Source organism: Notolepis coatsorum, assembly GCF_963971535.1.
Source record: "Notolepis coatsorum genome assembly, chromosome: 5".
Taxonomy (NCBI): domain Eukaryota; kingdom Metazoa; phylum Chordata; class Actinopteri; order Aulopiformes; family Paralepididae; genus Notolepis; species Notolepis coatsorum.
In genome coordinates this window covers 201,141,614-201,158,142 of record NC_140169.1, presented here as the reverse complement: position 1 = coordinate 201,158,142, position 16,529 = coordinate 201,141,614, and the positions used below count along the sequence as shown (strand labels likewise).

The 16,529-nt window shown below is 43.9% G+C and overlaps 1 protein-coding gene across 2 annotated transcripts in view; it reads left to right on the top strand.

Moving 5' to 3' along the window:
* Positions 1-11,167, top strand: part of r3hdm1 (R3H domain containing 1) — a 205,484-nt gene extending 194,317 nt beyond the window's left edge. Inside the window, exons 19-24 of one of the 2 annotated variants that reach the window (XM_084314656.1) lie at positions 2,284-2,450; positions 3,129-3,185; positions 4,732-4,876; positions 5,356-5,450; positions 9,022-9,109; positions 9,498-11,167. In XM_084314656.1, the coding sequence (XP_084170782.1) occupies positions 2,284-2,450; positions 3,129-3,185; positions 4,732-4,876; positions 5,356-5,450; positions 9,022-9,109; positions 9,498-9,985 (1,040 nt within the window). In that variant the 3' untranslated portion in view covers positions 9,986-11,167. The remainder of the gene's footprint in view (positions 1-2,283; positions 2,451-3,128; positions 3,186-4,731; positions 4,877-5,355; positions 5,451-9,021; positions 9,110-9,497) is intronic. The other variant, XM_084314657.1, reaches the window with a different exon arrangement.
* Positions 11,168-16,529: the final 5,362 nt, after the last annotated feature.

The following is a 16,529-nucleotide window of genomic DNA, read 5'->3' as shown; positions in this document are numbered from 1 at the left end:
GGGGTTTGAAACCCTTGCCCCCAATCGCTCGTCATATTTGTCCAGTTTTCTTACTGTTTTTTTTTTTGCTTTCGAGCTCCTGGTCAAAAGCGCTCTGTCCTTCCTTTTGATCAAAGACCCTCTTTTCTTGTTCCCTCTCAATGTGACTCATATGTTTCATTGTCCCTCCTTCCTCCCATATCCGTGTGCGGTGTCTCCCGTGTACCCCTTATTATTTTCTTTTCCTCTCTATTTTCTATGTGATGTCCATTTATCCCCTTAATCCCTCCCAACTGTGTTACTCACAGCGTGTTTCTATGTATCTGTTTCAGTATGGTCTGTGTCTCGCCTATCAAACCTAGTTATATTTCCATTTATTTCCTCCATCAGCTTGTGTATTATGTGTCCATGTATATGTTACGTTCATTTCTATATCCTGCCTCTACCTGGGAATGTGTGCTTATGCATATGTTATTTCAGTTTCTATACTTTGTCTCTATTTGAATAGTTTTATCAATCTCTTGTGCGTGTACTCATCCGTTCGTCTCCTCCCGCCTCCTCTCCGTCTGGCCTCCTCATCCGTCTCCGTCCTCGCTCCGTCACGTTTCACCTCCGCCTTCTCCTCTCTCCTCCCTCCGGTTTCGGTCTTCCACTCTGATCCACCTGCGGGCTCCTTCCAATCTCTGCTGCAGGCTCCGCGTCTGTTCCTCCCGCCTCCTTCCTTCTCCGTCCTCCGCCATCCGCATCCCTCGTCGTCTCATCTCTCGCTCCGCTTCTCGTGCCGTCGCGTACATCGCCGCTCCTTCCCCCCAGTGAATCCTTAGCGAGGTCATGGGTGACTGGAATCTCATTCCGTTTTCTTTCAGGGTTTTCTTCAGTCCCGCGTAGGACCTGCGTGTTATCGCTACCGCTGTCGAGTAGTCGTGATCAAATGATAGTCTTTTCCCTTCGATTTCAATCTTCTTGGTCCACGCGGTTCTGAGTACCAATTCCTTAACCTCGAATCTCAGAAAGTTAATAATCACCGCCCTCGGAGGTCTGTCCGGTTGTGGTCTCGGAGCCAACGCCCTGTGGGCCCTCTGTATCTCCATTTTTTCCAGTCCCGTTTCCTTCATTTGTTCTTTGATAAGTTTTTCCACATATAGGGTCACCGATTCCCCTTCGACTCCTTCTTTCAGTCCCCATATTCTGATGTTATTTCTCCGTGACCTCCCCTCCATGTCCGACATCTTTGTCTCCATCTGTTCTTGTTTCTGAATCACACATGTTAATACCTCGTGTATCTCCGTGTTCCATTCCTCCGCGTGAGCCGTCCTAGTCTGTAACTCGGTCACGTTTCTGTTCTGTTCCGCCATCTTCTCCTCCACCCTTTTGATTTCTGTATTCATTTCACCTCTGAAGTCCTCCTGTTCCTTCCTCAATTCCTCCCGTAGCTTCCCAATATCATTCCTTATCGTGTCCGTGTTCAGTTTTATCGCCGCTGTTATGTTCTCCAGTATCCCGGCCTGCATGTTCACGGCCCATCCTGGCATTACCGTGTCTGCCTCAGCGGTACCTCCCCCTTCTTTCGCCTGGCTTTTCTTGGCTTCGCTCCGGGGATTCTGTTTCTTCGGATTCTCTCCTTCTCGTATGTTCTCCATTTCTATTTCCTTCACAATCGTTGTCTCTTCCTTACTTCTCGTGAGCATTTTCCTTTTTAATTACTTTTCGGGTCTTTTTTTATCCGTTTCTTTTACTCATTTGACCAGGAGCTCTTTCGCACGTGTGTTACCCGTCTGCTCTCATACCGGAAGTCCCGGCGTGACTCATGATTAACTGTAGCTTGACATGACTCATGATTAACTGTAGCTTGACGTGACACATGATTAACTGTAGCTTGACATGACTCATGATTAACTGTAGCTTGACACATGATTAACTGTAGCTTGACACATGATTAACTGTAGCTTGACTCATGATTAACTGTAGCTTGACATGACTCATGATTAACTGTAGCTTGACACGTGATTAACTGTAGCTTGACACATGATTAACTGTAGCTTGAAGTCGCACATGATTAACTAGCTTGACGTGACACATGATTAGGTGACAAACATTTACAATGGAGATGAATGAAGATTAAATAAAGTGCAAACTGCACCAAATATCATTACCAATTAATGTGTTTGTTTATCATTATTTATCATGTTTAAGTCATGTATAAAGCTTTATATATGTTTATGAAAGACATGTCTGTTGTTTAAGCTGAATTCCAAAGCGGATATTTGACGTGTGTGCGTGCGTGTTGATTTGTGCCCCGCGCAGGTGTCCCCCCTCCACCGGGTGGCGGTATGGTGATGATGCAGTTGACGTTGCCCCCCGGACAGCAGCCGCGGCCACATTCGCCCCCCCAGTGGAAACGCAAGTACTACAGCCTGGATCATCAGCAAGGCCCCAAGTCCACAGAGCTCTCGGCGATAGACACCTCCCAGGTACAGATACAAATCCAGTGCTTTAAAAAAAAATTATTATTTTTTATTTAATTTTATTTCAAACCTTTATTTAAACTTGAAAGGCCTACATACAGAGGAAAAAGGCATATAAAATCATAACGATAAGATGAGTAAGGATAACAACGCATTAAAACCTCTTATGCATCGGGCGGGCCGTCACGCACTCGACACTTTGCGCTCGTCTACCGTGTCGGGGCTGCATTTTTTGCAGATCATCCAATACACTGTTCGAAAGGTGAATTTTCCGCCTTTCGATCGCCACCACACTCAACCAATTGCGTGCTTCGCTTCTCGAGTTACAAGACGATATATCCGGCCGCTCCGTCAAATGACCACTTCCGGTTCTGAACAGTCTAGAACTGACCAATCACCGCTGATGGTGAAAATGATCGATCACCATTGTAGCCAACGAGCGTCCGCTCCGAAAGATACCGCAGACGGGCGGGTGAGAGTGGGGGAAGGTGGTGAAAGTTGACGAAGTCTGTTGTAACTCAAGCGTCGGAATGAATGGAAGTGGATGGCCATTTTGGATAATCACGCTGTATTTTTACCAGTACACACATCACACATTACCGCACTCACCTTTGAATGGATTTTTATAAAATTTGGACCTGTACTACATAAGACTTCAGGCTATGGAACCACTGTGTTTTCCAGCTACTACCTCTATGCTGGAACTTAAAAACAGGAATCTGGCAACCACTAAACCGAAATGTGAGTACACACAACTTTTACTTCAGCGTGTTCAAACCTCTGTTACTCTTATTTCATTAGCACTAAAAGTGATTATTCTTTTGTGCTTTAGCAACTTCAGAATGTTACCTTTCAAAAGAGACCAGGCTCATGCATGTGCTATAAGTAAAAAGTATAAAGCTACGCTTTGCAAAAAATAAAGTATGCAGTCAAAAACTAAAACTAAAATTGCCCCGTATTGGGGCTGATGCTTAAGAGTTTAAAACATGTACAACTTGATTGACAAAGTTTGGAGATCAAGGTTTTAAACTCTGCAACAGAGGGGAGAATCTCAAGCTTTAAGGACTGTAATTTCATGAGCTAGAGGGGCATCATAGCAAAATGCAGATTTACCCTGCTCCGAGCAAACTGAGGCCCATAAGGACCAACTGTAGTGTTCATTCTTAGTTATTTTATATTTAGATGACATCTGAGAATTTTTCTTTACATATTTTTAAGTAGACTTTAAGTGTTGTGAATTTTGACAATGTTTGACAAAATTCCCATGCTAGATAAACATCGCTGTGGACAACCAATACGACTCATGACGGTGTACGTTCATGCATTTCTATTCTATTTTCAAGTATTCCAGATTATAGCTCGTATCCAGAAGTCATGGAACTCCCACGTCACAGAGCTGCACCGTTTGCTCAGTATAATTCATCATTGTGATGAATTGTACCTTTTCCCGGAACTACTTTTATGAAGTGATAGCGATTGCTTCGGGAAGTAGTTCTGCTTCAGGCAGACTCTCAAGCACTTATTGTCACTTCATACAGTAGTTGCAGGGAAACAGTGCAATGTCCATGTTGTTCATCGCAGTGGTGAATAATACTGACCCAAGCCAACGGTAGGGCTCCGAGTTGTTTTAACAGTTTTTGTACAACTATGACTTCTGGATATAAGCTATAATCTGGTGTTGGCTGGATGAACCGTACTTGCAAGTAGAAGAAATGTATTGTAGGTTTTGGTCTCGTTTTGTAGGCCGTGTCGACGATAAGAAAAGCAATTAAAATAAATAAACCCTTAATTCTTTGTAGTACATTTTTATGCACTTCCTTTCAAATGCATGTGTCAGTTCTATGCTATTTTTTATCTTACTACCTCTTCTGCACTGTGCCACCTAGACTCATTACATCGACACTTGGATTATTGTAAATTAGGGCTATTTTATTGATTTATTGTCTATTATATTTTACCAACTATTTTATTGCAGTGCGCTATTGCACTATTTTACTCTTGTCTATTTTACTCGTATTACTGTATATTTTTTAATTGATCAAACCGTAAACAAAGAGGCATATTGGGATGTTGGATCCTAATGTGAAGAACTGATTTATTTTGATGCTTGTTTTATACTTTATAAAGTACTGTCCGTACTTTATGCATTGTGTGCTCATTTTATGCCCGTCTTAATTATTTTGCTACTGTGAAGCACTTTGAGCTGCACTTCTTGTATGATAGGTGCCATCCACAGAAGAAAGTGTTATTATTCTAGTGATGGTGTCTCTCTCTCTCTTCTCTACAGAGCAGTCCCCAGTTAGGCAGCCCCTCCACCTCCCCCGCCCAGTCCCCCACCCCCACCCTCCTGACCAATGTGAAGAACATCCGTCCCGGCCTGGCCTCCGTGCCCAGGATGCCCCAGTTCTCCCTGCCCTTCGTGCCGGGGCAAGGTGAGGCCTCGTAGAGCCATCTGGGTCAAATCAAAGTTGGTCTTTCCAGATAAAGTCAGAAATTAAGGATTGTGTGTGTAAGATGAGATATTCCTTTATGGATCCCCTTGGGGAAATTCAGGCATCATAGCAGCATGGGGGAGGGGAGCTACTGGTAGTATAAGACATGGTACAGGTGACAAGTATAGTACGGTGGAGAAGTAAAAAAAAAAAATAAAAATAAAAAATAGAATAAAAAAGCAGTGTAAACAATATAACAATTCAATATAATTAACTCTGGACATGTGCATATGGGCAACAAGGTGCGTGATGAGGGTATGTATGCCCTCTTGTTATATTTGCCCTACAATAAATTGTTTCAATATATAATCTAATAATCCAATCATCTAAATCTAATCTAATATATAATCTAAAAAAACCTAAATGCTAAATATATGCAATATATAATCTAATAATCCTATTTTGTGTGTGCTTCCTAGGAGAGCGGTACCCTCTGCTGGGACAGCCCCTGCAGTATAACCCTCAGATCCGTCCCCCTCTCCTCCACGCACCCCCGATGGTGCCTGGTCACCAGGTGAGTCCATATATGCACCTGTCCATCAACTCTCCCTGCATTATTAATAAAGTATATTCAACAAACAACTTTAGAATAGACAGCGTTTGTCTGTTATTATTTTATAATCTACTTAATACGCTTAATAATAAGTAAGGGATAATGTATAGCTACGAGGTCATTGTCGCAAAATAATTGACCGACACGTAGTTTAAAATACCGAGCTGCCTCGGCGAGGTGTTTTAAACGTCAGTGAAGGTCAATTATTTTGCGATGATGACCGAGTAAAGCTATACATTATCCCGCTTATTACATGGCTAACTTACTAACAATATACCTAATTCATTTGACAAATCGCAGTTCTGTGGCTCCGTCAGCCCAAATAAAGTGATTATTATTATCGCGGGCAGCCTCTGTTCTGGCTCCTCTGTAATCGTCACACACACTCCGCTGTCAGTGCAGCCGCGGCAGGTGTGTCTGATTTGCTGCACTGATGTGGGCTTGATTGCGAACAGCTGCGCACATCGGTCATTATTGTCCCACAGCGGTCATTATTGTGTAATAATGACCGCTGTCGGGGGGACTATTGACCAATCACAAGCAAGCATTTCGACAAATGTGAAAACGCCATGTAATAATACTTAATAATTAATACGTTCCCTGCCTTGTATAACCTAAGTGAATTCTAGCCATTTTCTCAATGTTTACATCCCATCCGTGTTAAGTTGTACTCTTTGGTGAAGTTGTAACAAGTTCTCCCTTCTTTGGGAGAGAGTGTCTAGATCAGGGGTCAGCAACCTTTACTATCAAAAGAGCCACTTTTCCCCCCTTCCACAAAATAAAATGCTCAGGGAGCCGCACAACCTATTTACCCTTAAAGCCCAACCTCCAGGTTAAACCCTACTGATCAATTATGGGTAGTTTACATCATTGGTATATAATTTAATTATTTATTTTTTTCCATTTGACACCGGAAATGCCACTCTGAAAGAGTTAAAAAGGTCCACGCACGAATAACATGCACGCGCGAATCAAAAAAGCTTATCAAACGCCGACGTCACTACAGGTGCATATTAATGAGCCGAATCTAAAAGCTAGCACGGCCGTGACGTCACTTCAGGAAATGCCTTGCCCGTCCGGGTCATAGTACTAGTTCAATGGTGGCCCACTCGGTGCATCACAGTTAGCCTATATAGCTCCGCCGTCCCTGCCTATGGTCCCTGCTGCCTACAGTCGGGACCACTACACTGACGTTAGCCTATGGTTCTCTCCTCTTTGTGTGCCCCCGTCCTCGCGGGTGTCCTGCGGAGGAGCTTGTGGACGCGACAACAGCGGCGGCCGTTGTTAGCTCATAGCTATCGTGTACCACTAGCCTTTACGGGCTCGAACACCCTACAGGCTGCCACCATTGTCGCCGTTGTCGCGTCCATGGGCCCCCCGGCAGGGTACCCGTGGGGACGGGGTGTACAGAGAGGAGAGAACCATTTTGGGTCGGCCGTTCATGCCGGCCAGCGAGCCGGATGTCGGGATATTTTGTTAGCACAATAGCTACCAAGCTAAGCTATGTTAGCTACTAACATTATAAACACAATATGTGTACAACGACACAATGATTTACATTATTACAAATATGGTAACGTGGTTGTGGCTTTAGAGATGGGTGGCTATAATCACGGAGCAATAGTGTTGGGTGAAACAGATACATTTTCATTCGGCTAGTAGTAGCAAGCATATATCAGTGCCTGCCACTAGCTGTGTGTGACTCTCAGCGCCCCCTGGTGAGCCCCCTGGTGCCCTGCACCTGTTGTGACGATCATTTCGATTACACACGCACGTTATGAACCATTGATTAAAATATGCACGTGCGTGGTGATTGTGTTGGGCAGACAAAATGTTTGATAAAAACGCTAAAACTGGGTCAATTTCAATACTTTTTTTTTCCATTCTTCATGAAAGTCACTGTTGGCCTAGTCCACATTGTTTATTGAACAAAAATACAACGTGAAGGTTGACCTTTAAAATGAAGATAACGGTGTATAACGTTTTATATATCCCCAAGCATACCCCACATTTAGCATAAAACGCCTGACAATTGCATACCCAAAGTAATTTGTGATTTATTATACGTTATACTTATAGCACACAGTTTGTTGCATTAATGGAATTATAAAGCAACAAAAAGAAATTTTTTGACTTTTTATTGCTGTTTTTCCCTGTTATAACAAAGGGAAACCTCAAACTCTTATGAAGAGGAGAAAAAAAAACTGGCTGTGTAGACCGACTTTGAAATAAAACCCTTAACTATTCAGGTATATTTGAGTCCTTCCCTTATTTGTGGAAAATCTATAAAATAAAATAAATGGTTAGTTGTTCGCAAATTTCTCACCACATATCAGGCATACAGGTAAGTCTGCATCGTTAGTCGTGAAAGCAAATGAATCTGTCCACGCTGAATTAAACCCTCTATTTTCCTCAGACTTTCCTTTTTTGGATTTATCCATGGTTAGCTTACTGGGGGGTCGGAAACTCAAGATTAGCCACTTGCAGACGGCAGGGAGAGGCGCAGGGTGTGATGTACTGTATATTTTAGTTGATGAAATATTTTAGTTGATGAAATATTTTTTCATTTCAGTGTCACAGTATGACATCGATCTCCAAAATAAGAGAACAAAAAAGAAATACGGTAATGAGAAAAAAAAGTGTAATTTTTTTTTTTTTTAATTGGTCAGGGAGCCGCAGCTGATTGGCTAAAGAGCCGCAGGTTGCCGACCCCTGGTCTAGACCGATCAAATCAATGCACAAGGGCATGTGTAACCCTTTCACTGCCGCACTACAGAAGGTTAACCCTTTCACTGCCACCGCCGGTTACCGTCGGTAGTGTGATAGTAAAGCGTTAACCTTCTGTAGTGAAGGCGGTCGGATGGCGTAGCGGAGATTGAGCTTGTCACCAATGCAAGAGGCTGCGGTCTCGACTCCCGGAGTCAGCATTGCCTGCGGCTTGGGCCGGTCGTCATACTAACTCGTTTGGCTGAGTTAGCGTGAGGAAAGTCGAGGGTGGTAATCTGGTGTTGTGGACAGCGACGCCTACAGGTCAGGTCTGGGCGCCTGCTCAGCAAAAGGCAGGAAATGGTGAAGGCAGCGTGACCTCCCACGCGTTACGCTTCACCAATGAGAGTCCTCGCTGCCAGGTGAAAAAAGAGCCACTGGCTGTCTCCACATGTGTCGGAGGAAGCAGGTGGTAGACTTCAGGGTTCCCTTGTACCGACCAGTAGGAGGAACATGCGCACAACAACCAGGTAGGGGAGGGGGGGAATTGGCATAACGACTAAATTGGGATGGGGAGAAAAAGAGGATAAAAAAAATAAAAAAAACTTCTGTAGTGTGGCAGTGAAAGGGTTAAGGGACCCCTTTTTCTCCTACTGTGCTCTATAGCGCCAATTTAATCTACTAGTGGTTAAAAAATGCCATTGGAAACCTTTTACCAGTCGACACAAGCGTCCGCCTTGACGCTCCAACACATGCCTGACTATGAACACAAATATGGGACGTGAGGAGGTTTGAATTTGACCTTTTTTCTCTGGTTGACCCCCAGGTACCCATGGGAATGAGGCACGGCGGCGGGCGTGGCAGGAAACCGCCGAGGAAAGCCTTGTCTGCAGATCTCAGTGTAGGTGAATCAGGTAATCTTAGGAAAGAGCCTCGTCTACAGATCTCAGTGTAGGTGAATCAGGTAATCTTAGGAAATAGCCTCGTCTACAGATCTCAGTGTAGGTGAATCAGGTAATCTTAGGAAAGAGCCTCGTCTACAGATCTCAGTGTAGGTGAATCAGGTAATCTTAGGAAATAGCCCTGTCAGAAAGACGACAGAGGCATCTGTAATACTCTTGACGTTGAAACTTTTGTTTTGCCAAACTCCCAATATTTTGTATAATATTTTGTGTAAATTCAGCTAAATGCAAAACTGTAGTTTCTCCTTTGTTCTGTTTCTTACCTGTGGCCTGTTGTGACTTCACTGGCGCCTCTTGGCTGCTTGTTTGACGCTGCCCTTCTCTCCCCTTGTGGAGGCAGTGAGTGGGCAGGTGCTGGAGGTGACTGACCTGCAGGAGGGGAGGAGCTGGAGTCGGAGCCCCAGGTCGGTGAACTCTGTGCTGCTGGGCGAGCTCTCCAGGGCGGGGCCCAACATCCACCGGCTGCCGGGGCACCACCACCACCAAGACGGTCAGCCAGGGGCCAACGGTGTCCACCACGCTAACCCCATGCTTCCAGCCGCCACCTACACCATCATGGCCACCTCCAGAAACCCCACCGCCCACGGCGCCCCCCTCCACCATAACGGCCCCCGCGCCGCCTTCAGACTCGCTACGAGCAGCAAGGGTCTCGGCCAGCAGCTCCCAATAGGGGGGGTGCTCTTGTCGAACGCAGTGGCTGGAGGCCCTCTGGCTTTAACGCAAACCCCCTTCCGACAGTCCCCCTTTCACCAGCGCCCCCCCCCTGGGCCGACCCCAGCTCCGACGACAGTCCCCCTTTCACCAGCGCCACTTCCTCACGCCCCCTGACGCGACCCCAGCACTCTCACGACGACGTTGGTTTGATGTACAAAAAGGTTGTTTTTACACTTGATTTGTAGAGACTCTTTTGGGAATGTTTTGTCTATGTAAATTCTAGCCAATTTGAAGGGGGGGGGGGGGGGGGGGCAGGAGGAAGACGTATCTGCAGCTGATCCAATATTAGCCCTCGCCCCTGCCACCACCAAACAAAACCACGAGTGAAGTTCCAAATAACCGCCCGTCTGCTCTCTTTGGGGAAATGGGATAGAACATATCAAAGGGCAACCTCTTTTTCTTTTTTGTGTTTTTTTTTGTTTTTGTTTTTTAAAGATTTGTTTTCTAGTTGTGCATTTTTTTTAGTTAGATCCAAAAGCTCGGTTTTCTATCGCTGTGCTTGTTAAGCACCCCCCCATTATGTTTCAATTTATCTCCACCAAAGTCCCCCCCCCCCCCCCCCCCAGGCATCTTAGTATGACCCACCTACCCACCAGCCACTTGCCCATATTGTGGCCAGAACATCACAGTCACCCCCCCCTCCCTGCTACACAATGGGTCTCTTGTCGTGCCTTCTCTCCAGAGTCTACTGCTTTATTCTCCCAACAAACACAAAATTGAGACACAAACCCAGTGTCTAACTGTTGTATGGAAGAAAGAAAGAAAAAAGGAAAAAGAAAGACCCGCACCTTGTAAATAATTTATATAGTAGGTAAAGAATTCAATCAGTTCTCTTCTCACAGTGAACAGTACTTGTTGGTCACAGGCACAGATGAGAATGAATATGGCTATTTTTTTTTTGTTTTTGTTTTTTGACATCCCTGGTTTTTAACTTAATTTAAAAAAAAGTTTGAGAGAATAAAAGAGAAAAAAAAATGACACTCCTCTACTGGCGACGTATTTTAAGCAACCCCGAAGCTGTCCATCTCTTCATTTCTCCTTCTCTCTCCATCCTGTCATCCTCTCGCTCCTCTCCCAGTTCAAGGCCAAACAGTGTCAAATCTGTCGTCAAGACGGTATTTTTAAATTATACCTACTGGGTCACTGGAAAAAAAAACACAGAACAGTTTGCACATTTATACAACTGAATATATATTATATCTATATTTTTTCTTTTATTTCTCTCAAAGAAAAATGTGTGGATTCTGAAAGGCTGTTCAATGCTGGTGCAAGTCATTTTTATTTCAGTTTGAAACCAATAAATGTTTACACCAAATTATGTTCTCTCTCAGATCAGATGTTCTCTCAGATCAGATGTTCTCTCTTAGATCAGATGTTCTCTCAGATCAGATGTTCTCTCTCAGATCAGATGTTCTCTCTTAGATCAGATGTTCTCTTAGATCAGATGTTCTCTCAGATCAGATGTTCTCTCAGATCAGATGTTCTCTCAGATCAGATGTTCTCTCAGATCAGATGTTCTCTTAGATCAGATGTTCTCTCAGATCAGATGTTCTCTCTCAGATCAGATGTTCTCTTAGATCAGATGTTCTCTTAGATCAGATGTTCTCTCAGATCAGATGTTCTCTCAGATCAGATGTTCTCTTAGATCAGATGTTCTCTCTTAGATCAGATGTTCTCTCTTAGATCAGATGTTCTCTTAGATCAGATGTTCTCTCTTAGATCAGATGTTCTCTTAGATCAGATGTTCTCTCTTAGATCAGATGTTCTCTTAGATCAGATGTTCTCTCTCAGATCAGATGTTCTCTTAGATCAGATGTTCTCTCTCAGATCAGATGTTCTCTCTCAGATCAGATGTTCTCTCTCAGATCAGATGTTCTCTTAGATCAGATGTTCTCTTAGATCAGATGTTCTCTCTCAGATCAGATGTTCTCTCGGATCAGATGTTCTCTCGGATCAGATGTTCTCTCAGATCAGATGTTCTCTTAGATCAGATGTTCTCTCTCAGATCAGATGTTCTCTCGGATCAGATGTTCTCTCGGATCAGATGTTCTCTCAGATCAGATGTTCTCTTAGATCAGATGTTCTCTTAGATCAGATGTTCTCTTAGATCAGATGTTCTCTTAGATCAGATGTTCTCTTAGATCAGATGTTCTCTTAGATCAGATGTTCTCTCAGATCAGATGTTCTCTCAGATCAGATCAGATGTTCTCTCAGATCAGATGTTCTCTTAGATCAGATGTTCTCTCTCAGATCAGATGTTCTCTCTCAGATCAGATGTTCTCTCTTAGATCAGATGTTCTCTCTCAGATCAGATGTTCTCTCAGATCAGATGTTCTCTCAGATCAGATGTTCTCTCAGATCAGATGTTCTCTTAGATCAGATGTTCTCTCGGCTCAGATCAGATGTTCTCTCAGATCAGATGTTCTCTTAGATCAGATGTTCTCTCAGATCAGATGTTCTCTCAGATCAGATGTTCTCTCAGATCAGATGTTCTCTCAGATCAGATGTTCTCTTAGATCAGATGTTCTCTCTCAGATCAGATGTTCTCTCTTAGATCAGATGTTCTCTCTTAGATCAGATGTTCTCTTAGATCAGATGTTCTCTTAGATCAGATGTTCTCTCTTAGATCAGATGTTCTCTTAGATCAGATGTTCTCTCTTAGATCAGATGTTCTCTTGGATCAGATGTTCTCTCTGATCAGATGTTCTCTCTCAGATCAGATGTTCTCTTAGATCAGATGTTCTATTGGCATCTCTTTCATTTACAATTAAAATGTATTGTTACCAACACCAAGACACACCTGGGATGTTATTGTGAGGATGATGCTGCTCCCGATGTGAGGATGATGCTGCTCCCTATGTGAGGATGATTCTGCTCCCTATGTGAGGATGATGCTGCTCCCGATGTGAGGATGACGCTGCTCCCTATGTGAGGATGATGCTGCTCCCTATGTGAGGATGATGCTGCTCCCGATGTGAGGATGATGCTGCTCCCTATGTGAGGATGATGCTGCTCCCGATGTGAGGATGATGCTGCTCCCGATGTGAGGATGATGCTGCTCCCGATGCAGGTTCTATCTAAATGTGGCACTCTGTGCTTCATCTCACTTCACTTCTAGGGCCATTTGTCTGCTACATTAACCTCCCACCAACCTCGGCTCCTGAAACGCCTTCGCCGCTGTAATATTTTCTCTCTAATAACGTCAAAGCAATTTACCGCAAGAAGGATCTAACCGCCTACCATACCTCACATGAAGCCCGAGGGGAGGGGATGATGACGGCAGAAGATGTATGGCGTTATTGCCTTGCCCCCCCCCCCCCTCTCCCCCTTATCTTGAGCCTGCTCCATGTCCACTCCCGGCATTAAGGGTCTCCATTCTGACACGTTATTAACATTTAATTAAGTCCACATCTGCAGGAGGCACACCGGGTACCGTTTAAGATCGGTGAAATGGAGCTTTCGTAAATTGAGAAATTTTCTCTGCAATAAATGTACCCTCTGGTTGTTTTGTTATGGTTATTATTTGCAGTTTTTTTCTTGTCAGATCAGATGTTCTCTCTCAGATCAGATGTTCTCTCTCAGATCAGATGTTCTCTTAGATCAGATGTTCTCTTAGATCAGATGTTCTCTCTCAGATCAGATGTTCTCTCGGATCAGATGTTCTCTCGGATCAGATGTTCTCTCAGATCAGATGTTCTCTTAGATCAGATGTTCTCTCTCAGATCAGATGTTCTCTCGGATCAGATGTTCTCTCGGATCAGATGTTCTCTCAGATCAGATGTTCTCTTAGATCAGATGTTCTCTTAGATCAGATGTTCTCTTAGATCAGATGTTCTCTTAGATCAGATGTTCTCTTAGATCAGATGTTCTCTTAGATCAGATGTTCTCTTAGATCAGATGTTCTCTCAGATCAGATGTTCTCTCAGATCAGATCAGATGTTCTCTCAGATCAGATGTTCTCTTAGATCAGATGTTCTCTCTCAGATCAGATGTTCTCTCTCAGATCAGATGTTCTCTCTTAGATCAGATGTTCTCTCTCAGATCAGATGTTCTCTCAGATCAGATGTTCTCTCAGATCAGATGTTCTCTCAGATCAGATGTTCTCTTAGATCAGATGTTCTCTCGGCTCAGATCAGATGTTCTCTCAGATCAGATGTTCTCTTAGATCAGATGTTCTCTCAGATCAGATGTTCTCTCAGATCAGATGTTCTCTCAGATCAGATGTTCTCTCAGATCAGATGTTCTCTCAGATCAGATGTTCTCTTAGATCAGATGTTCTCTCTCAGATCAGATGTTCTCTCTTAGATCAGATGTTCTCTCTTAGATCAGATGTTCTCTTAGATCAGATGTTCTCTTAGATCAGATGTTCTCTCTTAGATCAGATGTTCTCTTAGATCAGATGTTCTCTCTTAGATCAGATGTTCTCTTGGATCAGATGTTCTCTCTGATCAGATGTTCTCTCTCAGATCAGATGTTCTCTTAGATCAGATGTTCTATTGGCATCTCTTTCATTTACAATTAAAATGTATTGTTACCAACACCAAGACACACCTGGGATGTTATTGTGAGGATGATGCTGCTCCCGATGTGAGGATGATGCTGCTCCCTATGTGAGGATGATGCTGCTCCCTATGTGAGGATGATGCTGCTCCCGATGTGAGGATGACGCTGCTCCCTATGTGAGGATGATGCTGCTCCCGATGTGAGGATGATGCTGCTCCCGATGTGAGGATGATGCTGCTCCCGATGTGAGGATGATGCTGCTCCCTATGTGAGGATGATGCTGCTCCCGATGTGAGGATGATGCTGCTCCCGATGTGAGGATGATGCTGCTCCCGATGTGAGGATGATGCTGCTCCCGATGCAGGTTCTATCTAAATGTGGCACTCTGTGCTTCATCTCACTTCACTTCTAGGGCCATTTGTCTGCTACATTAACCTCCCACCAACCTCGGCTCCTGAAACGCCTTCGCCGCTGTAATATTTTCTCTCTAATAATGTCAAAGCAATTTACCGCAAGAAGGATCTAACCGCCTACCATACCTCACATGAAGCCCGAGGGGAGGGGATGATGACGGCAGAAGATGTATGGCGTTATTGCCTTGCCCCCCCCCCCCCTCTCCCCCTTATCTTGAGCCTGCTCCATGTCCACTCCCGGCATTAAGGGTCTCCATTCTGACACGTTATTAACATTTAATTAAGTCCACATCTGCAGGAGGCACACCGGGTACCGTTTAAGATCGGTGAAATGGAGCTTTCGTAAATTGAGACATTTTCTCTGCAATAAATGTACCCTCTGGTTGTTTTGTTATGGTTATTATTTGCAGTTTTTTTCTTGTTGTTTATCCCCACCCTTGCCATCTCCTCCCCCCCCCCCCCCCCCCCAGGGCCTGTTTGTGCATCGTCAGGTTATTTTAAGAAGCAAAGTGGAGATTTTAATATTAAACGTTGCTGTGGAATTCGTGGATGCGTTCAGGCTCCCTGGAGAGTTGGTAAGTACACAACAGACGAGACCCCCCCCCCCCCCCCCAGGGTTTTATTACGAATTAAATGTGAGGCCCGGAAGCTCCGACACAACGAGTTTATAAAGCGGAGCATCCTGAGAGTCAAAAGATGAATTGCAACACGGGGGAGATGCAACCCGCTGTGTCAGCGGCACTCATGAAGGGCTGCGTATTGGTAAGAATCGGGCTAGACAACGCATATCACGATACAGGTCAGCGTCGATATATTGCAATGCTATAAAAATGTATTGACATTTCAAAGCAGAATAATCTTAGAGAAAATATAGTAAATAGACCAAAAACAATACACAGTCTAGGTAAAAAGGAAATTAATGTAAACAAATGTAGAAAATAAAATACAAAGACACAAAGTAAATGTATCTTAATAAAACTGCTACAATGTTGCTGTACAGTCTTTTGAGGCCTGGCAAAAGTGAAAACATCATGATACTGGAAATCACGTATCACTATAATATTTGAGGGGAAAGTTATCATCGACATTGTCGTGATAACTTTCCCCTACAGTATTATATCGATACACGATTTCCAGTATTGTGACGACATCATGCTATATGATGGATATCTCCCCACATCCACGTTGTAAGTGTTCTAAAAAGGCTGTCCCTGTACCTGCAGCCTCTTGGCCACACTGTCCTCGTATGACTCCCTCACACACAGACAGACGCAGTTTGATATGCAAAGTAGCCAAGTGCGTACTGCGAGTTGGAGCATCAGTCGAGTGCAGCGCATTCCTGTGTGCATGTGTGTGCATGTGTTTCTGCTCACAACTTTGGAGTGCAACTCCGTCCCATGAGCAACGCATCACTGGATGGGACCACCAAACTGAACATCTGTGGAAGCAACAATGTGTAGAGAGGGACAAAAATGACAAACATTGTGCTTTGTGCTTGCCCTGGTTGCTTCTGCGTAGGGTATAGGCTAATCATATAATTTTGTCACATTAGTTTCTTTTTTTTAAGTTCAAAATGTATTTCAATTTCAGATGGGCGTTCTTGGTTTGAGTTTCATGCGATCAGGACAAGGTATATGATTTGTCCAATTGTCATTCTTGTGTATCTAATGTTATATGTAGATATTTATTATACTACATATTACTGGTATGTGCAATAATAACATAAGTATAAGTAAATAAAA